The following is an 18,792-nucleotide window of genomic DNA, read 5'->3' on the forward strand; positions in this document are numbered from 1 at the left end:
TTTGAATCTCATATTATGCGACGTTTCGTCTTTCGGTAGTTCATCTTTCACCACAGGATCTAACGCTGCTGCATTAACTGATGGTTGTACTTTTGTATCGGTTATCATGCTCTCTAGTTGTTTGATCTTTTCTTCTACGGTCTCTACACTTTTCTGCATCTTATCGAATGTTCTAGAAACTTCTTCAAATTTCTCGTCGTTCTGTCTACAAACTTCTTCAAGTTTTTCGTTGTTTTGTCTACAGACCTCTTTAAAAGTTTCATCAATCTTTTGAGAAACACTTTCGAATCTTTTAGCAACATTTTCGAATTTATCGTCGCTTTTTCTAGAAGTTTCATCGATCGTTTCAGAAACAGTTTTTAATTTGGATAAGATTACTTGTTCTGCTGACTGGAAGTGGAACGTCTCTGGGTCATCTCCGTTCTTCGTGAGGACATCCTTGAGTCGTGCTTGTAGGACTATCTTGCACCCACTGCTGTCTAATTCGTACTCTTCTAATTGTTCACGGAGCTGTTTTATGGTCAGTTCTTGTAGCAACATCTTTGGTCGGCACACACGTACTTTTCAAAATGTCTTTCCGAATACCGAACAATCAACGCACTTCAATTATTCCCGACGAATAAAGTTCAAAAGTCTTTTAAAAGTCTTTCCGAATACCGAACAATTAACGCACTCCGATTATTCTCGACGAATAAAGTTCAAAAGTCTTTTTTTTCACTTTTCATTTATTTACACTCCACACCGTTAACACCACTGTAGCGGTTATTTACTGTAATAACTTATAATTACAAAGAAACAAGCGGTTCGTATTTATATACGATTTTATTTATATAACAGTACAGACGAATTTATTTTTTACAGACTTTACTTTACAACTTTTAGCTTAAAACTAAACTCTAATAACAGCGCGCTCCGCTTAAATAGCCAATAGGTCCTGTTCTCGAAATGTCTACATATCCCTCGGCCTAATGAATATTCTGGAGATCTTCACTCACAGCGCCGTCGCTTCTGTGACGTCACGGCTACTGTTATTCCGACGGTTGGAATTCTCCCAAGCCGGGGACTGTTTATTGCGCCGATTCGAAACTCTTTCGTTACAATATATTTTTTTGAAAAAAAAAAAGGAGAAATCCAATTGGAAGCATAATAATGTAAGTTTGCGGTGATTTTAGTCATTGGCCTTATTAATTCGTCTTTATTTATGTATTATTAGTAATAGATTCTAGAAGTTTGACTGACTTACAATGATTAGTTTTTAAAAAACTGTATTTTTGTAGTTTAATAAAAAATGCCATTTTCTTCAGAATAGAAAGATTAGCATCAGAGATACAAAAAAATGTTTAAATATGAAATTGTAGGTTATTTAATTCCCAAGAATTTGGTTTGCAAAAATTTTTTCTGCGGCAAAAATTGAGTAAATCGTAAATGAGTATATCGAAAAATATTGATTTTTTTCGATATAAAACTCATATAAAACACATTTGATAGCGAATAAATCGAAAACTAATCATTTTATCAAAAAAATGAGTAGAACATTTTTTGCTTAGAATGAACGTTTTTATCAACTTTTATGGTAAAAATATACTAAAAAATTTGCAGCCTCGAGATGTGGCGGCAACCACCCCCATGGTAAAAGCGCCTTTCGGCATCATATAGATTTTGATCCTTGGAATATTCACTACTTATTCTCAAATTTTCAAGCAAATCGATCCATTCTGTAAAAATTGCGAGGTGAAAAGCTTCGGTTCCTGGACTAAGAGACCTGATTTCAATCAAAACGAAACCGTTTATTTTCATTTTGATAAATATAATAGTTTCTTCTTTAAAAGTACTTAAAAACTGTCTTTTTCCAATTTAGAAAGTAAAAGTCCCCTTACAGGAGAGCTTTTGTAATATTTTTTTGGCTTTATCTTAAAAAAACGGATAGTTAATAATTATTTATCATAATGATGAATATATCACATATAGAAAACAAATAAACACGCTCTCAGTGTATCGGCCCTTAAAGCTTCACCGGCATCATCGTAATTAATGATATTCCAAATTACTGGCGGTAAAGCCAATGCTAAATTCGAATATAGTTAAAACTGAAATTCATTATAGGAATTACCTGGTAAATGACTGTAATTTAAATTGAAACCACAGAAGCTGTTTGAGGTTATGCGGCTACGATTTCTGATAAATTTGACTACATTAAAACGAATTAGATTCTGCTATTATAGTTATATACGATTTGGTAATGTGAAATAGGTACAGCTGTAATGTAATTAAAATGGGAGAATTAAATATTTATTATTAAAAAAATAACTGACATACAGTCGAACCCGCTTATTGGAATAGCCTTTGTGCAAGGCAAAAATATTCTTATAACCGGGATATTCTAATAACCGATCATTGGTGGCTAGTCGAAATAAGTGTTACCGAATATACGTAATAATATTATTTACATACTGTGCCAATGTGTAGTTTTACATACTATACCAATATGTAGTTTTATTACATACTATGCCAATATGTACATCATATTATATGTACCTACATATTCAGTGTATGTAAATGGTTTTAGGTCTTTTTACGTCAATAATACAGTAGTGTAACTAGTACTTATCTATGTATGTGTTAAATACCAAATTACATTACATGTATGTGAATGAATACATTATATAATTAATATGAAATGTATGCAATATGTAGATATGTAAATATTTTCTTATTAAAATGCATACCTATATAACAAAATTACTTTTTTTTTCTTGAGAAATTATTGGTAATTATAGCTTTTTCGTTGTTAATCCGTGTGGTCATCCTTAATCCATTGGTTGAATAGAAGTTTTATTGGCGTCAAGAAATGGATTGTTACATTCTTGTTCTTTTCTCTTCTTTTCGAATTTAACAAAGCCATAATTCCATCTTGCAAACAAGTAGGTACTCTCTGAGTGAATTCTAACTAAACTGCTTCTAACAGTTTTATAACAGGCAACAGTGCCTTTGTGTAGACAAATAAAAATTATTTTATGACCCATGCATTTGTCGGCTATGCTAAAGATCGAATTGGTATTCCTAACAAAGTAATAAATATTTATTACCCTAATAATATCTAATCCAGCACTACCGGCCGTTGACGACAAACCATAATACCAAACATAATTTAAATTTTTAGTAAATTGTAAAAAAAAATATTCTTTGACCTGCAAAATATGCTAATAAGCGGTATTATCTAGTTAGATCCTATTCCAATAAACAGATAAATTTATTAAGGAGTAAATGGAAATGTTTCGGGAACTTGAATTTATATTCCATAAACCGGGATATTCCTATAACAGGGATTCTCATAAGAGGGTTCGACTGTATTACTCATTTATTCATTCATTCAATTACCTCTATCCTCATATTGGAGAATTTTACATAGAGCGTAAAAGCTATATCTCTGGTGGAAGGAAGTGAGTGATGAAGCAGTGATGGAAGCTGAAGGGAGAATTCTATGAAACAGCCAATAAACTGGCTATAATATACGGAACTAAATTGTGAGCAGTTAAAAAGAAAAACGAACAACGAATGCATGTGGCGGAAATGAGAATGCTTAGATAGATGGGTGGAGTGACAAAATAGTAGATAATTAAAAATGAGTATATTAGGGGAAGTCTAAAGGTGGCACCTATTGATGCCAAAATGAGGGAGCATAGGTTGAGATGGTTTGGTCATGTTTAGCGTCGAGACGTTAATCACCCAAAACGAAAAATTGCTGAACTGTGGGTTCCTGAAAGGAGTAGGAGAGGAAGCCCAAAGAAGATCTGGGGAAGACGCTTAGGCAGGACATGTCGGTAAAGGAGATTGATGTTAATATGACCCAAGAGAGAAACTTATGGAGAAATACAATTGGGGAAGCCGACCCCGTATAGGGATAAGGCAAGGAGAATAATGATGTATGTGTATTATTTGTGTTATTATTTATCTTATATATCCTAGTTTACTTTATACATATTTTTGTATTTTGGTGTTGTTTCCCGTAAAAACTTATTTTGAATTATCCATGAAACGTTATTTATTATAGTTGTACAGCTGGTTCCTAAAAAACCTGATACGACTCTTAAAGCGTATTTTGTAGAAAATTGAGCAGTGTATTTTAAAGGATAAATACTTATTATTTACATACTGTCACTGTCACTGCCAAATCTTAAAATTTGTCAGATTATTTCATTCATAGGAGATTCTGACCAATAGAAAGCTACAGACATGCAAATTAAGGTGATAGTTTTTGATAATCTCCTGTCGTTAAGCATATTACGTCAGATGCCATTCGTTGCTACGAAAAAATACATTCAGTGACATTAATGACAAATGTTTTAAAAATTATAAAAGTGATGACTTTCAACCATCAAATACATATTTATACCAACTGTGTGTTTAATTTCACTAATTGGTACTTACATATATAAATTACAATAAAATTTTGGTTTTGAACAGTTTTATTCATGAAATAATCGCAACAAATTGCACTCGAACTCTAAAATTAATATAGAATTTTTGCCCTCGTGACACTTTGACATAATTCCACTCGTATTCGGCTCGTGAAATTAAAACTGCCAAAGTGACACTCGGGAAAAATTCAATAATTTTAGAGCTCTTGTGCAATTACTACTGATTATTTCATTCATAGGAGATTCTGACCAATAGAAAGCTACAGAAATCTGAATTGAATCGATAATTTTTGATAATCTCCCGTCGTTAAGTATATTACGTCAGATGCCATTCGTTGCTACGAAAAAATACATTCAGTGACATTAATGACAATTAATGTTTTAAAAATTATAAAAGTGATGACTTTCAATCGTCAAATATTTATTAAAACTGTGTGTTTAATTGTACTTACATAAATAAATTACAATAAAATTTTGGTTTTGAACAGTTTTATTCATGAAATAATCGCAACAAATTGCACTCGACCTCTGAAATTAATATAGAATTTTTGCTCTCGTGACACTTTGACATAATTTGTCAAAGTCGCCTTCGGCTCGTGAAATTAAAACTGTCAAAGTGTCACTCGGGAAAAATTCAATAATTTCAGAGCTCTTGTGCAATTACTACTGATAACTTATTCTGTTAAACCCAACGAACTGTCAACACTGATGGAATCGCCAAAAATCGAACTTAATGGGTGCGTTCGGACGACCATATCGGCTGGCTGTCAGCAGAAATCGGCTGAGTGGTTGCATCCAGCCGTGATAGGGAAAGCTTAGTAAATCTCTCAGCGGCTGACTTCCAGCGGTGACGTCTGACAGCTACTGCTGGCTCAGCTGTCCAGCCGCTGTGGTCGTCCGAACGCACCCAATGACTTCAGGATGAGATATAGATACTCAGGTTAAGGAGGGAAGATAATCGACATCTTTCGTAAACAAACAAATTGACACTGCTAGTCAGGTATCAGGGTTGCCAGATTGGGGTATTTTCCCACAATTTTGGGGTAATTTGGAAGCGTGTAGGAAAACTTCTCTGCAGAAATGGTTGGGAGATATTTTGGGGTGAAAATTATGGAAGATTTTAAGGGGTCATGGGAAATTAAATTTGCGAATATACACATAGAACTGTATATTATACTCTCATAATCGAAGAAGATAGGACCTATGAATTATGTCCAGGGCCCTCTGTTGATAAGTAGTATAATTTTTGTTTACTGTTCTCTACATTTGATTACTAATTTATTAAAATGCGGCAAAAATTTAAATTTGGGTGATTTGAGGGAATTTCAGTTTCTAAGTGGGGGTTTTATAAAATCACATCTGGCAACTCTGGTGGTAGTTGTAGGAAATTTTACCTGAAAAATTATCTGTCTCTCTAGGACCTCTCTCTTGTATGTCGCAGTCAATCTCGCTTCACTGCCTTCGTGCCTTCACTGTTTGAATGGGACGGGGCCATTCCAGTTGGCTAAACCTTAAAAAATGGCTCCACATGCTAGCAAAGAATTAAAAGCAACAATTGTAACGAAATTAGAAGATGGTTAGTCACTATCTGCCGCAGCGAACCATTTTAACGTAAGCACAACAACAGTTTTTAATATAAAGGATGGAGAGAACTAGAAATTCTCGAAAGAAAGCAAGGTTCTGAAAGACCACAAATATCTACCGCTCATGAAGATCGTACGCTTTTGAAGAGATTAGAAGAGAATCCTTTTGAAGATGCGAAAACTGCAAGAATTATGCAAGTTTCCTGGAAGAAAGACAACAACTTGGCGCAGAATTAAAGCATCGCATCTTAGGTACCGAACTCCAGCAAAAAACAAGCTCTTACACCACAACAGAAGCAATCAAAACATATTTGCTTTAAACCATTAGCTACAAAATAAAGATTTTTGGGACGGGGTAATATTTACAGATGAGAAAATTGTTCAATCTTCTAAAAAGGGCGAAATTGGGGTGTATAGACCAGATAATAATAGATTTAAACCTCTATGTTGGTAGATATCCAGCAATGTACGGGGATGGATTTCATCTAGAGGAATGGGAATGCTATGGCGTATTGATGGCAGGTTTGTTGGGCAGACTTATCTGAATATTCTAGGAAACCTCATTTTTCCCAGTGTAGAACAGTTGTATCCAGAAAATAATTTATCCTCCAACAAGATAATTGTCCTGTTCACACTGCAAATATAATAAACCAGTGGCTCCAGAATAACAATATCGAAACCTTACCATGGCCCAGCTACAGTCCACATTTAAACCCAATCGAGAATGTGTGGGGGGTTATTATAAAACGGTTGTATCGGCGTAATTTTTTACCCCAAATTGCTGAAGAGCTGTGGCACGGTATACAACAGGTTTGTGAAGAGCTCTTTGAAGAAGACAATTTCATAGTTCCTTTCACACAGGTGGACTGAAGACTACAAGCTGTTATCAATGCTGATGAAGATATTACAAAATATTATATGATTATACAAAATATATATTGTTAAGTCGTTTGTTTTATCCTTTAATAATAATAAAAATAATAACAACAACCCTGAACAACCCTATTTTATGTAAAAACTATCATTTATATACTCTTTATAAAATGCATGAATTCAAAATATTATCAAAATTTAGACTTAATAATAATTATTACCATTTATGAATTAACATAAATATGTTTTCAATTGTTTGTTGCTTGATTTTTTATTTTATTATTTGTCTGTCATAATAAATATGATATAACGTCAGACCAATCCAATACACTGCTCAAAATGGTCAAATCTTACTAAGAGTTGTATCAGTTTTTTTTAGGAACCAGCTGTACATCGTACCTATTGTAAGAGCTTACATAAGTAAGTACATTGTAAATAAGAATATATATTTATAAGGTAGGTTAAGATGTTAAAATTTCATTATGTATTCATCATCAACCCATACTCGTCCACTGCTGGACATAGGTATTTCCATATTTCTCCGTTTTGTGCGGCTTGCATCCAGTTGCCGACAATACGTTTCAGATCGTCAGCCCATCTGGTTGGTGGTCAGCCTCTGCTCCGTAGTGCTTCTTCTCGTGGCCTCCACTCGACAATACGTTTTGTCCATCGGTTGTCTGATAAACTGGCAACGTGTCCTTCCCAATTCCACTTGAGCGACGCGATTCTTTCGACGGCGTCGGTTGTTTTTGTTCTACGACGTATTTCTTCGTTTGGAATTCGGTCCCTCAGGGAGACACCCAACATTATGTATTAAAGTAATAATAATGTTGATGAAATTTTAGAATGCCAGGTACTGGCTATAGTGTGGCCAAATTTATTACCTATTATTTAAATTCTTACAATAAATTATACAAGTAATTCTAATTCTTAGTAATAAAACACAGAGCCAAAATTAAATAGAAGTGGGCAGGACACGTAGCTAGAATGAGAGATGATAGGTGGACCAAAAAAATCTTGGGATGGAGACCGAGAGTGGATAGACGAAACCCGGGAAGACCACCCACAAGATGGACTGACTACATAAAGAGGATTTGTACCAACTGGATTGCAGCAGCGCAGGATAGATCTGAATGGAAGTTTTTCGAGGAGGCCTATGTTCAGCAGTGGACGACTATGGGATGATGATGATGATGAATTCTAATTCACCTAATCCTAGCTGACTGCTAAGGACGGTATGTATTCAATAGTTAATCCAGTATTGATGGAAATTCAGTATAAGCGACAAATTTTCAGTGTAGAATCGAGATTGAAGTCCTAGATTTCCGTAAATCTTGCATTAACCGTTGGATAAACGTGAACTACCGGTCCAGATTAATTTTAAGTACAAAACCACTTAAATATCAACAGTTTTCCATAATTGGGTATTATAATCCACCAAACATCTTTATTTCATAAACTATCTTTACTATTTTTCATACATTCAAGACATAAAAATACCGATTAATCATATTACGATTCAAATTACTGTACTCTCGTGACGCAATCGCAGGCTTAATGTTCATTGACTAGCCGGTGTAGGCAACCGTAGTAAATGTCTAAGAACCGTGGGATGAGTTGTTGTGTTTATCGACGTACAGACAGACAAGGATAATTCAACGTTGTCAAATTTTAATGCAAAATGCTGGTTAGATATTGTATACCTTACCGGCATTAGCAAAATTATAGCCCAATGTTAAGTGTCAAACAACGTGGTACAATGTAATATCCAATAATTTAATAACCAACAGAGCATTCTACTGCCAAATATAAATTCGCCTGAACTCATTTTCTATCTACCAAAATATAAAATTAGGTCAAGTTTTGTTCCCTTAAAGACAATTATACTACTAAGGTTAATTCAAGCCATAAATCTTCCCGTCCTTTTTACCTTTTTTGCCATTTTCCATGATTAAATCGCATAAATTGTATGTCGAGCTCTTGCATTCTGGTTAGATTATCGTTTTTATTTTTCTGCTGACAACACAGCAGAATGAAAACGTTGCAGAATCGTAATTGCTCGACACCCACAAACGTCTAATAATTGAATAGATATTGTCGAAATAATAAAGATCCCGCCACAAGGCTGGCAATATTCCAAAAACTTTGCCATTGACTCCGCACTCCAAGTACATTCTGAGTGTCTTTAGTGTCAAATGCTCGTATTTACAGCCTAAACAATAAATTTTTCTAATTTTCACACGGAAACGGAAGTTGACTTTTTAGAGACTGTCAGCTTTAAACTTTTATTCCTTGTTTCTATATTTTAAAATGAAATAAGGCCAAATAACTTATAGGCAACTCATAAAATAAGGTTTTAGCTTCAATTTAGGCACTTCGTAGATCTAAAAATAATATTTTTTACTTATGTTTTTAAACTTAGAAAATCGGCATTTTTCGATATTTTTTAGTATAAATTGTTTATAACTCGGAAACGATTAGAGGAAAATTACAAATAACCTTTTTTGTTACCAATGATCCAAAGAACCTAAAATAATGTCTACCCGAGCCAAAAAGAATTGATATTTATAATTTGTTTAAAATTTTTTTTTTAATAAATGTAGCAATAACTTTGAAATTATGGCATTTAGGTATAGGAAATATAACATAAAAAATAATCAGTATTTCTTAAGGACTTCAAAGCGCACAAAATATACAGGGTGTTCCATTTGAAATAAGAAAGTTCATTAGATTTCCAGAAAAACAGAACACTTGACAACAATGTAATTTTCACTATAATATCGGCCGCAAGACCCTTTAAATATACATACCATCAAAATCTATAAAAATCATTCTAGCGGTTTCCGAGAAATTACCGTGTTGCCAGACTTTTTCGCAACCCTGTATAGATATAATATAAAATTAATATTTTCATATTAAAAACAATATTTTTTTTATTTAGCTAATGCCTCGACAACTAATGGCAATTGGCATGGTAGGTACGGTGAATTTTTGCAGTTAGGTAACTAGTGTCATGTGTAGTGAGTGTGTTGAATAATAGGTCTGGATCCCGCGTATGAAAAAAAATTTGATTAATTGCAAGCTGAAAATTTGTTAATAGCTTAAGGGTGTCTAGTCGGATAAACTTTGATATATGGGAACACTGTAACAGGGGCAATTTTAATTGTGGAACAGGTTAAAAATTTGGAACGGTCAGACCACGAAAACGGCACATTTATTTTGTCCGACAGAACAGACTTAAACTCTCCGAACAGAGATTAAACTCTTATGCAAAAATCAGACTGCAATTTATCACCTTTCATAATTTATGTCATTTGACATATTCTACATGTTCCACTCATTAAAACGTCCATTTGGTGATAAATACCAGTCTGATTTTTGCATGAGAGTTTCAAATTTTTAACCTGTTCCACAATTAAAACTTCCCCTGTTCCAGTATTCCCATATATCAAAGTTTGTCCGACTAGACAAGCTGTTCAGCTTGCTATTAGTCAACTTTTTTTTCATACGCGGGGTCCAGACCTATAAGAGTCTTGTTACTTCGCAAAGTCGACGTCATTGTCTTTGCAAAGAGACGCTAATTGTATCTGAACGTCTGCGGTCCCTCCGGTGAGTACCGATCCCACAAGGACAGAAACTATTTTCATTTATTAATTTATAATAAACGAAAAATTCCTGAACCTGGTGAGATTCGAACTCACGACCATTTGGACCTTTCGATCCAAAGGTAGGCGCTCTTACCACTGAGCCACAGAGGGGGTAAAAAAAACAATAATTATGTATAAGTAAAATTTTTAAATTTGAAAAAACTATACTTTGGACGTTAGTGGGTTGAAATAAAAGTCAAATAACTCCACCAATAACAACGATTCAAAGTACAAAAACTGCTTGTCAAATTATGTCGTCTTCAGTGATGACAGAGAAAAATATGTTTGCTTCACAAAATAAAGTAGTAGTTGCCAAGGAACATTTTTCACCTTAAATTATGACATTTTTGTCAAAGAAAATTTTAAAAGCCAATATTCATTTTCTAAATTAATATATTTTTTTATAAAAAATGGCTCGCGGCAGTAATGAAAGCATACCATCTTCCAATGATAACAAAGAAGAAACCCGAAAAGGAGCAAAAACTCCAGTTAAGTACAAACCGGGAAGAATAACACGCAATCCTTTTTTAAACTTTTTAAGAATCTTTAGAAAGAATGCCGAGGGTATGTCAGTGAAGGATATAGCAATTAAAGGAGGAAATTTGTGGAGAAAAATGGACCAACAACAGAAGAAATTATACCTAGACCAAGCCAAATTAGCCCCTTATAGACCTCGAGTCAGGCGACGTAACAGAAGTGCGTCACGAGGCAGAGGAAGATCGAAAAGTAGATCAAAGAGTAGATCTGCAAGTCGAGGGAGTAGAAGAAAGAGAAGGAGAAGCTCGTCTAAGCAGTAGACGAAAATAGTTGCTATTTTTTAAAATTATCTGTGCAGAAATTTTGTCCAAAAATGTCAAAAATCTTTAATTGTATTAGATTGTTATTAATTTTGTATACAATTTGGATTTAAAACGTGTCGTTTGTAAAATTATTATCATACACAATGATTAACTAAATGGCTTCTTAAATTTTGTAATTTGTAATATACATTTCTAAAACAAATTTACGTTTCTGTTGCGTTATACAGAGTAGAGAATATGGGAAAACCTTTTTAGAAGAATTAGAAGAATTTAGGCTAATAATGTGTAAAATATAATACGTTTTATATATAATAAATATGATTTTATTGTTACGTAATAAATAAAGATCGCTATTCAACAAATATAGTAATTATTATATCTTTCTTCCCCCAAGTTACAACCCAAAATAAACTAAGTGCGTACTCTTACCCTCCTTTACCCTACATTAAAGTGAAAAAGACAGAAATAGTTACAAATATGAATGGTCATTTAATTAGTAGCAGAGTGCAAGTTGTTAAAATGAAGTATTAATACATTATTTTGGACACATTATTTTGAAAAACTTTTATTAAATGCAAAGAGAGTTTTTTAACGTAGATGTGGAATAGGTCAACTAAATGAACCAAAAGAAACTTATAAAGTAAAAATATTACCATCCAGTTTGGCCGAGGTATATAAGCCGATCAAAAGTATGAAAAACTACAAATCCACAGAAGACAAAACCATCAATCATCATCATCATTCTCTTTGACTTTATCGCTATGTGGGGCCGTCTTCCCTAATTACATTTCTGTTTAAGTTTCTACCTTGGGTCATATCAACATCAATCCCCTTTACCGACATATCCTGACCCTAACGTCTCCCCCAGGTTTTCTTTAGTCGTCCTCTCCTGCTGCTTCCAGCAACCCGTAGTTCAGCCATTTTTCGTATTAGGTGATTAATTTCTGGACGTTAAATATGACCAAACCATCTTAACCTATCCTCCTTCATTTTGGCATCGATAGGTGCCACCCCTAATATACTCTTTTTTAATTATTTAGTATGTATTTTGTCACTCCACTCATCCATCTAAGAATTCTCATTTCCGCTACATGCATTCGCTGTTCCTCTTTCTTTTTAACTGCCCAGAATTTAGTTTCGTATATCATAGCCAGTTTTATGGCTGTTTTATAGAATTTTTCCTTCAGCTTCCACCACTGCTTCACCACTCACGTCCTTCCACTTCATCCATCTAACCCTAATTATCCTGCATGCATCTCCATCTATTTCCCCATTACTCTGTAATACTGATTCTAGTTATTTAAAACTATTACTTTTGACAATCATTTCACCATCCAAAGATATAATTTCACCACAAAATACACAACATTAGCTGGTAAAACAATGTTCTGGATTGTTCCAACTATCTATAGGTTTAACTAAAAGTTGTGTAAAGAATTATTTGTAAAAAGTTATCGACCGGATGAGGCTGAATTAGATTGCTACAGCCGTGTTGGTAGACAATCCATTTGGGTTCAGTTCTAATAGATCTGCTACCTGCCAGATATTGTCACTAAGACATTTTGAAGAAATGATGTAAATTAATATGACCTGAATATATGTACCCATTATTTTAGAATAGAATATCTCACTCAAAAGGGATACATTGGGGAAACTTGCTGGGATACTTATTTTTTTTATTCCACCGTATATTATCATATTTGGAAACTGTTGCACGAAAAATTTCTGCGGATAAGCGGTCAAACCATCTCTTCAGGTCTGTTTTTTTGCCATGTACTTTGCCTTCCAATATGATTTGAAGTAGTTCATCTTTCCATTCTCAACACATGGCCCAAGTATAGCAGATTTCAAAATCGTTATAGAAGTTGGTGCAAAAATAAAATCATTTCAAATTAATGTTATCTGGATCAAATTATAAAACTTAACAGGAAAAACCAAAGAGCAAGGATCAAGACGAGTTAGTCTGGCATGTGCGACATTAGGACAAACTAAGCTACATCCTTAAAAACACAAGATATCCACAACATCTTAAGACTAAGGTATTCGATCCATGCGAACTCCCTGTCTTCATTTATGTTTCCCAAACGGGGGCGTTTACAAAAGCAAACATGGACAAAATCGAGAAAACGCAAAGAGAAATGGAAAGACAAATGTTGCACATAAGACTATTGGATAAAAAGAGAAACGAGTGGATAAGGAGAGAAAACAAAAGTTAGGGATGTTAGACAAGAAGTTGAAAAATTTAAATGGAAATTTGGCGGATACGATTTAAGACAACAAGAAGACCGATGGGACAAAATTCTTACAAAATGGAGACCGTGGGAATATAAACGAAGCAGAGGAAGGTTCGTAATGAGTTGGACAGATGATATCAATAAGCACGTGGGCTCTAGGTGGATGACCGTAACGACAGACAGAGATGAATGGAATAGGATTGGGGAGGCCTATGTCCAAAGATGGACCAAAGAAAGCTAATTAGATAGATAGCTGATAGATAGATGCATTATTTTACGTTAGAGATCCGTCATTAGATTTATGCTACATTTTAAACATTTTGCCAATATTGATTGGTGGATGATTATTTTTTTATAAATGTAAATTGACCTTTAATAGCAATTTAGTACAACATTATCAGTGCGCTTTGAATTGTCATTTTATTTTAATTTGGTTGTCAAGTTAAATATTTTAAATTCTCTGACGATTTAGATGTATTAAAATGGCACCACGCAAACCTCCAGTAGGTAGACCATCTAGAGGTGCATCCGGTGTAAATAAAATCAAGAATGATAGACCTTTCAGTCCAGGACAAATTGCCAAAAATCGGTTCTACAATTTTCTAAAGGATATGAAAAAGACGGTACCCGGAGTAAATTTGAACAAACTGGAGACAGAATCAGTAAGGTTGCGGAATAAACTTGGTATGTTATTTTGCCATTAATTCCTTCTTCTTCTTCTTTCTTGTATGTAGGCTTGAAAGCCTGTTGCTTCTTCAATATTAGCCTCCTAAATTGTTTAAATTATCGAACCATCTTTTTTCTTGGTCTGCCAATACTTCTTCGTCCATTTGGTGACTTATCTCGTGCTATTCGTACAGCCCTATCCTCTGCCATTCTACTAATATGTTCGCTCCACTCAGGTTTCCATTTTGTCACCCATCCATTTATGTCTTCTACATTGCATGCTCTTCTTATGTTTTCGCTTCTCACCCTATCAAAAAGAGTTTCCCCTGATATTCGTCGAAGTATTTTTATCTCTGTTGTTTCTAGTAGTCGTCTCGTTTTAGGTGTGTCAGGTCTTGTCTCCGCCGTGTATGTCAATATAGGTCTAATTGCTGCTTTATAGATTCTTAAAAACAATTATTTTCAATGGAAAATAAGCCACAATTTTACCAAAAAAAAGATTTTATTAACTTTTATTTTATTTATAGATTCTTGTTTTGTGTCTTGTCTTAGGTGCCTGTTCTTCCAGATTGTGTCATTAAGAGATCCCGCCCTTTACTTGCTTTTAAGCTTTGTTGTCGTACTTCTTCAACATCTCCGTAACTAGATATATCTATTTCCAAATATCTAAACCTTGCTTCCTGCTTTATCAGTTTCCCATCAATTTCTATTTTACATCCTAGTGGGTATTAAGATGTTGTCATACATTTGTTTTTTCTGCTGATATTATCCTATTGTATTTCTTGGCTGTTGTATTGAAGATGTGTGTTAATCTCAACGAACTGTCAGTACGGATGGAATGGGCAAGAAGTGAATTTAATGCGGCGGCCAGGATGAGAGTATAGTCAGGGAAGGATAGAAGATAATCGCCATCTTTCGTAAACCAAAAAATTGATAGTAGTAGTCAGGGTTGCCAGCTTGCGGTATTTTTCCATAATTTTGGAGTAATTGGAAAGCGTCTAGAGGAATTTTTCTAAGCAGAAATGGGTGGGGGGGGGGGGCAATTATATGAGATTTTAAGGGGTCATAGTAAATTAAATTTGCGTATATGTATACATAAAACTGTATAATATACTCTCATATAATCGAAGATAATCGTCTTCTTTAAGTACCGTGCCCAAAATTTTAGGGGTGGGTAGCTTCCATAACAATTTGCCGATATCGTTCTCGATCTTGTGCGGCATGTAACAATTGATCTGCTGATAAGCCAGCCTATTGATGAAGACGATAGGACCTATGAATTATTTCAAGGGCCTTCTGTTGATAAGTAGTATAATTTTGGTTTACTGTTCTCTACATTTGACTACTAATTTATTAAAATGCGGCAAAAATTTAAATTTAAGGGGTTTTAGCTTCAATTTGAGGGAATTTCAGTTTCTAAGTGGGGGATTTATAAAATCACATCTGGCAACTATGGTGGTAGTTGTAGCAAATTTTCCCTGGCATGCTCTGTCTCCCTCCAGGACCTCTCACGTGTCTGTTGGCCGCAATCTCGCTTCACTGTTTGAATGGGGCGGGGCCATTTCATCCGTATTGACAGTTCGTTGGTTAATCTGCATAACATAATATTTGGATTTCTTTGTTTCCCATTTTGTAACCATGACCTTTACGTACTGCTTGTATTATTTCGTCAATTATTATATTAAAGAGCAGTGGGCTTAACGAGTCACCTTGTCTGACCCCGCTTTGTACTGGTATAAACTGTGTTAGCTCGATTATGGAAGTAGATTTTTTCGATGGTTTGTATAATATTGATTTGTATGTTTCTTCTATACAGTAGGTGTAAGATGTCTTCGACTTGGATGCGATCAAAAGCTTCTGTCAGGTCTATAAAACATAGAGATGCTGGTTTATTGTACTCGGTGGCCTTTTCTGCGATTTGTCTTAGTACAAATAAGGCGTCAACGCAGGATCTTCCGGATCTAAATCCTTGTTGTTCATCTAAATGAAGTTGTTAGTTTATTGATTTTGTTGGATAGGATAAATCCCAAGTATAATTATTAATCTAACTGTATTCTTTCGGTCTATACCATCTTGCAAAAAAATATGATATGTATTACATTATTAGACTTTATTCCTATTTATATTTTAGGGGCGAAATCTAAGACTCCATACTCAACTATAGCACGAAGATCAAGAAGGAAGAAGATAAGGATAGGTAGAAGACGGAGGAGCCGAAATAGGAGTAGGTCCCGTAAACGTTCCAAATCACATCGACGAAGCACCATTAAAAAATAAAAATTTTGTTTTCAAATTCTGTAATGTAAATTGATAGTGTTGATATGAAGTTAAATAAAAGTAAAATTCCGGGTTGATATTTTTTCGCTCACTTTGAGTTTATTACTTTTACTGTCATAGTCATCATCATAATCAGCCCATAGTCGTCCATTGCTGGACATAGACCTCCTCGAAAAACTTCCATTCAGATCTATGGGAGCGTTCAAGTATTACATAAAGCAATTTTTGACCCCCCTCCCCGATGTAACGCACCCTAACGTTTTTCTGTACCACCCCTCCCCCTACCTAAACGTTGCGTAAGACCGAAGTGACCATTTGAACCTAAATGGAAGACTAGGTTTCGAAAAGTACCGGAAACTCGATAAAAGAACTTAGTATTATTATTATTTTATTATTTTAATCGCATTTGAGGTAATAATAAAAACTTAAAATCATCATCCAGCCTCAAATATCCACTGCTGAACATAGGCCTCCTCCCCTCGTTTACAACCCATCTATCCTGCGCCGCTCTCATCCAGTTTTTATTTAGCTTTCTTACGTCGTCAGTCCATCGCTTCTCTTGTCTTCTCTTGACCTCCATTCCAATAACCTTTTTTGTCCATCGCCTATCTGTCATTCTAGCTATGTGTCCTGCCCATCTCCACTTCAACCTGGCTATCCTTTCGATGAGTCAGTCACCTTTGTTCTTCTCCTGATTTCTTCGTTTTTGATTTTGTCTCGCAGAGTTATTTTTAACATTGACCGCTCCATTCTTCTCTGCGTGACTCTTAGTTTGGTAGCCGAGGCTTTAGTTAAGGTAAGTGTTTCTGATCCGTACGTCAAGACTGGGAGTACGCACTGATGAAATACCTTTCTCTTTAGGCATGTGGGCAACACACTTTTAAAAGTTTCTCTCAGTTTTCCAAGTGCTGCCCGCCCAAGAACGATTCTTCTATTCAGTTCATGTGTCTGGTTATCTCTGCCAATCGTAATTTCATGTCCCATGACATGAAATATGTCCAAAACTTACAATAATAATCTTTTATTACTAATTTTACATTTACATTTTCCCTACTTGGGCCCATCCTTACATATATTTTTGGCTTCATCCTTTATTGTTCTTCTCGTGCATTCTTCTATTTTATCTTTTTTAATAAAAGCTGAAAATAAAATAACATATTTATTATTTAAATATTTTGTTTTGCTTAGTCAAAATGTTTGTATAACGAATAATATACGATGTTATTAGACTAAATATTACACCGTGGAATTAGACAGCATTATAACTGCTCTGAACAATAGTAAAATAGACTACCGGTTTACGAAGTAGTACAAACATTGTACCAAAACGCCTCAATGCGTGTAAAACAAAACCACATGATACCACCAGAGAAATTCATATCAAGCGAGGTGTGAGACAGGGCGACACTCTCTCACCTAAATTATTTATAACGGTCCTCGAATACGCCTTTAAAATGCCAAAGTGGGAAAATAGAGGAATAAAAATAGATGGGAAAAAGCTCAATCATCTGCGTTTTGCCGACGATATAGTCCTTATTACCGAAGATCTGGGTGAAGCACAACAAATGCTACAAGAATTAGAAGACGTATCTTCAACAATAGGTCTAAAAATGAAATTTAGACCAAATTTATGACAAATTTAGTTCCCAGCAAACACCTAACCATCCAAAGAAAAGTGACCGAATTGACAGAAAAGTAGGTACATATTTCTCGTTCATGAAATCAGAATAAGCAAGGATAATCAGGCCTGCGAATTTCAACGACGAATGGGAAGGCGCATGGAAAGATCGATTCTCGGCGTAACAAAAAAATACAAAATAAGGAACCAAGATCTAAGGAAAAGAAAAGGTATCACTGATGTCGAAAGTATAGCCAAGCTGAAATGGAATTGGGCAGGTCACGTAGAGAGGACAACCACCAACACGCTGGATGGTCGACATTAAACGAATGTCCAAGAAATGGCAACAAGATGCACAGAACCGTGGATAATGGCGAAAAATGGGAGAGACCTATGTCCAGCAGTGGACGGAAGAAGTTGAATGATTATGAATTACTAAAATTAGCCCTTCAGAGCTACAGGACGTTTACGAAATGACAATTCCAACTTCGTGTGCTCTTACAAGGTAGTTAAGTGTTAAAGCCACTAAATATTTGGGCCATTCAAGCAACGACTCTAAGCCATTAAAACCCTTGAAATGTTATATTCTTGTTCTCATGATCATTTTTCAGTGCGTCACAGTTTTTCGATTTCTCTCTAATGCATTAAGTTAGATGAGACGGAAAAAGCGGTAGCT

General features: G+C 34.8%; 3 protein-coding genes across 7 annotated transcripts in view; 2 read left to right on the forward strand and 1 right to left on the reverse strand.

Moving 5' to 3' along the window:
- The window catches only part of LOC126882898 (RNA-binding protein Musashi homolog Rbp6), a 1,676,353-nt gene that overhangs the window by 1,199,448 nt on the left and 458,113 nt on the right, over positions 1-18,792 (reverse strand). The window lies entirely within an intron of this gene.
- On the forward strand, positions 10,823-11,523 carry LOC126882901 (protamine-like). Its single transcript, XM_050647977.1, has one exon. The coding sequence runs from the start codon at positions 10,932-10,934 to the stop codon at positions 11,316-11,318; it is 387 nt and encodes a 128-aa protein (XP_050503934.1). The 5' UTR covers positions 10,823-10,931; the 3' UTR covers positions 11,319-11,523.
- On the forward strand, positions 13,951-16,575 carry LOC126882902 (uncharacterized). Its single transcript, XM_050647978.1, has 2 exons — positions 13,951-14,239; positions 16,353-16,575. The coding sequence occupies exons 1-2, from the start codon at positions 14,038-14,040 to the stop codon at positions 16,496-16,498; spliced, it is 348 nt and encodes a 115-aa protein (XP_050503935.1). The 5' UTR covers positions 13,951-14,037; the 3' UTR covers positions 16,499-16,575.

The sequence above is a fragment of the Diabrotica virgifera genome, chromosome 4, assembly GCF_917563875.1.
Source record: "Diabrotica virgifera virgifera chromosome 4, PGI_DIABVI_V3a".
Lineage (NCBI taxonomy): Eukaryota > Metazoa > Arthropoda > Insecta > Coleoptera > Chrysomelidae > Diabrotica > Diabrotica virgifera.

Coding starts and splice junctions, on each gene's coding strand:
- LOC126882901 (XM_050647977.1), top strand. CDS start 10,932: ATGGCTCGCGGCAGTAATGAAAGCATACCATCTTCCAATGATAACAAA.
- LOC126882902 (XM_050647978.1), top strand. CDS start 14,038: ATGGCACCACGCAAACCTCCAGTAGGTAGACCATCTAGAGGTGCATCC. Junction 14,240..16,352: donor AAGGTTGCGGAATAAACTTG/GTATGTTATTTT, acceptor TTTATATTTTAG/GGGCGAAATCTAAGACTCCA.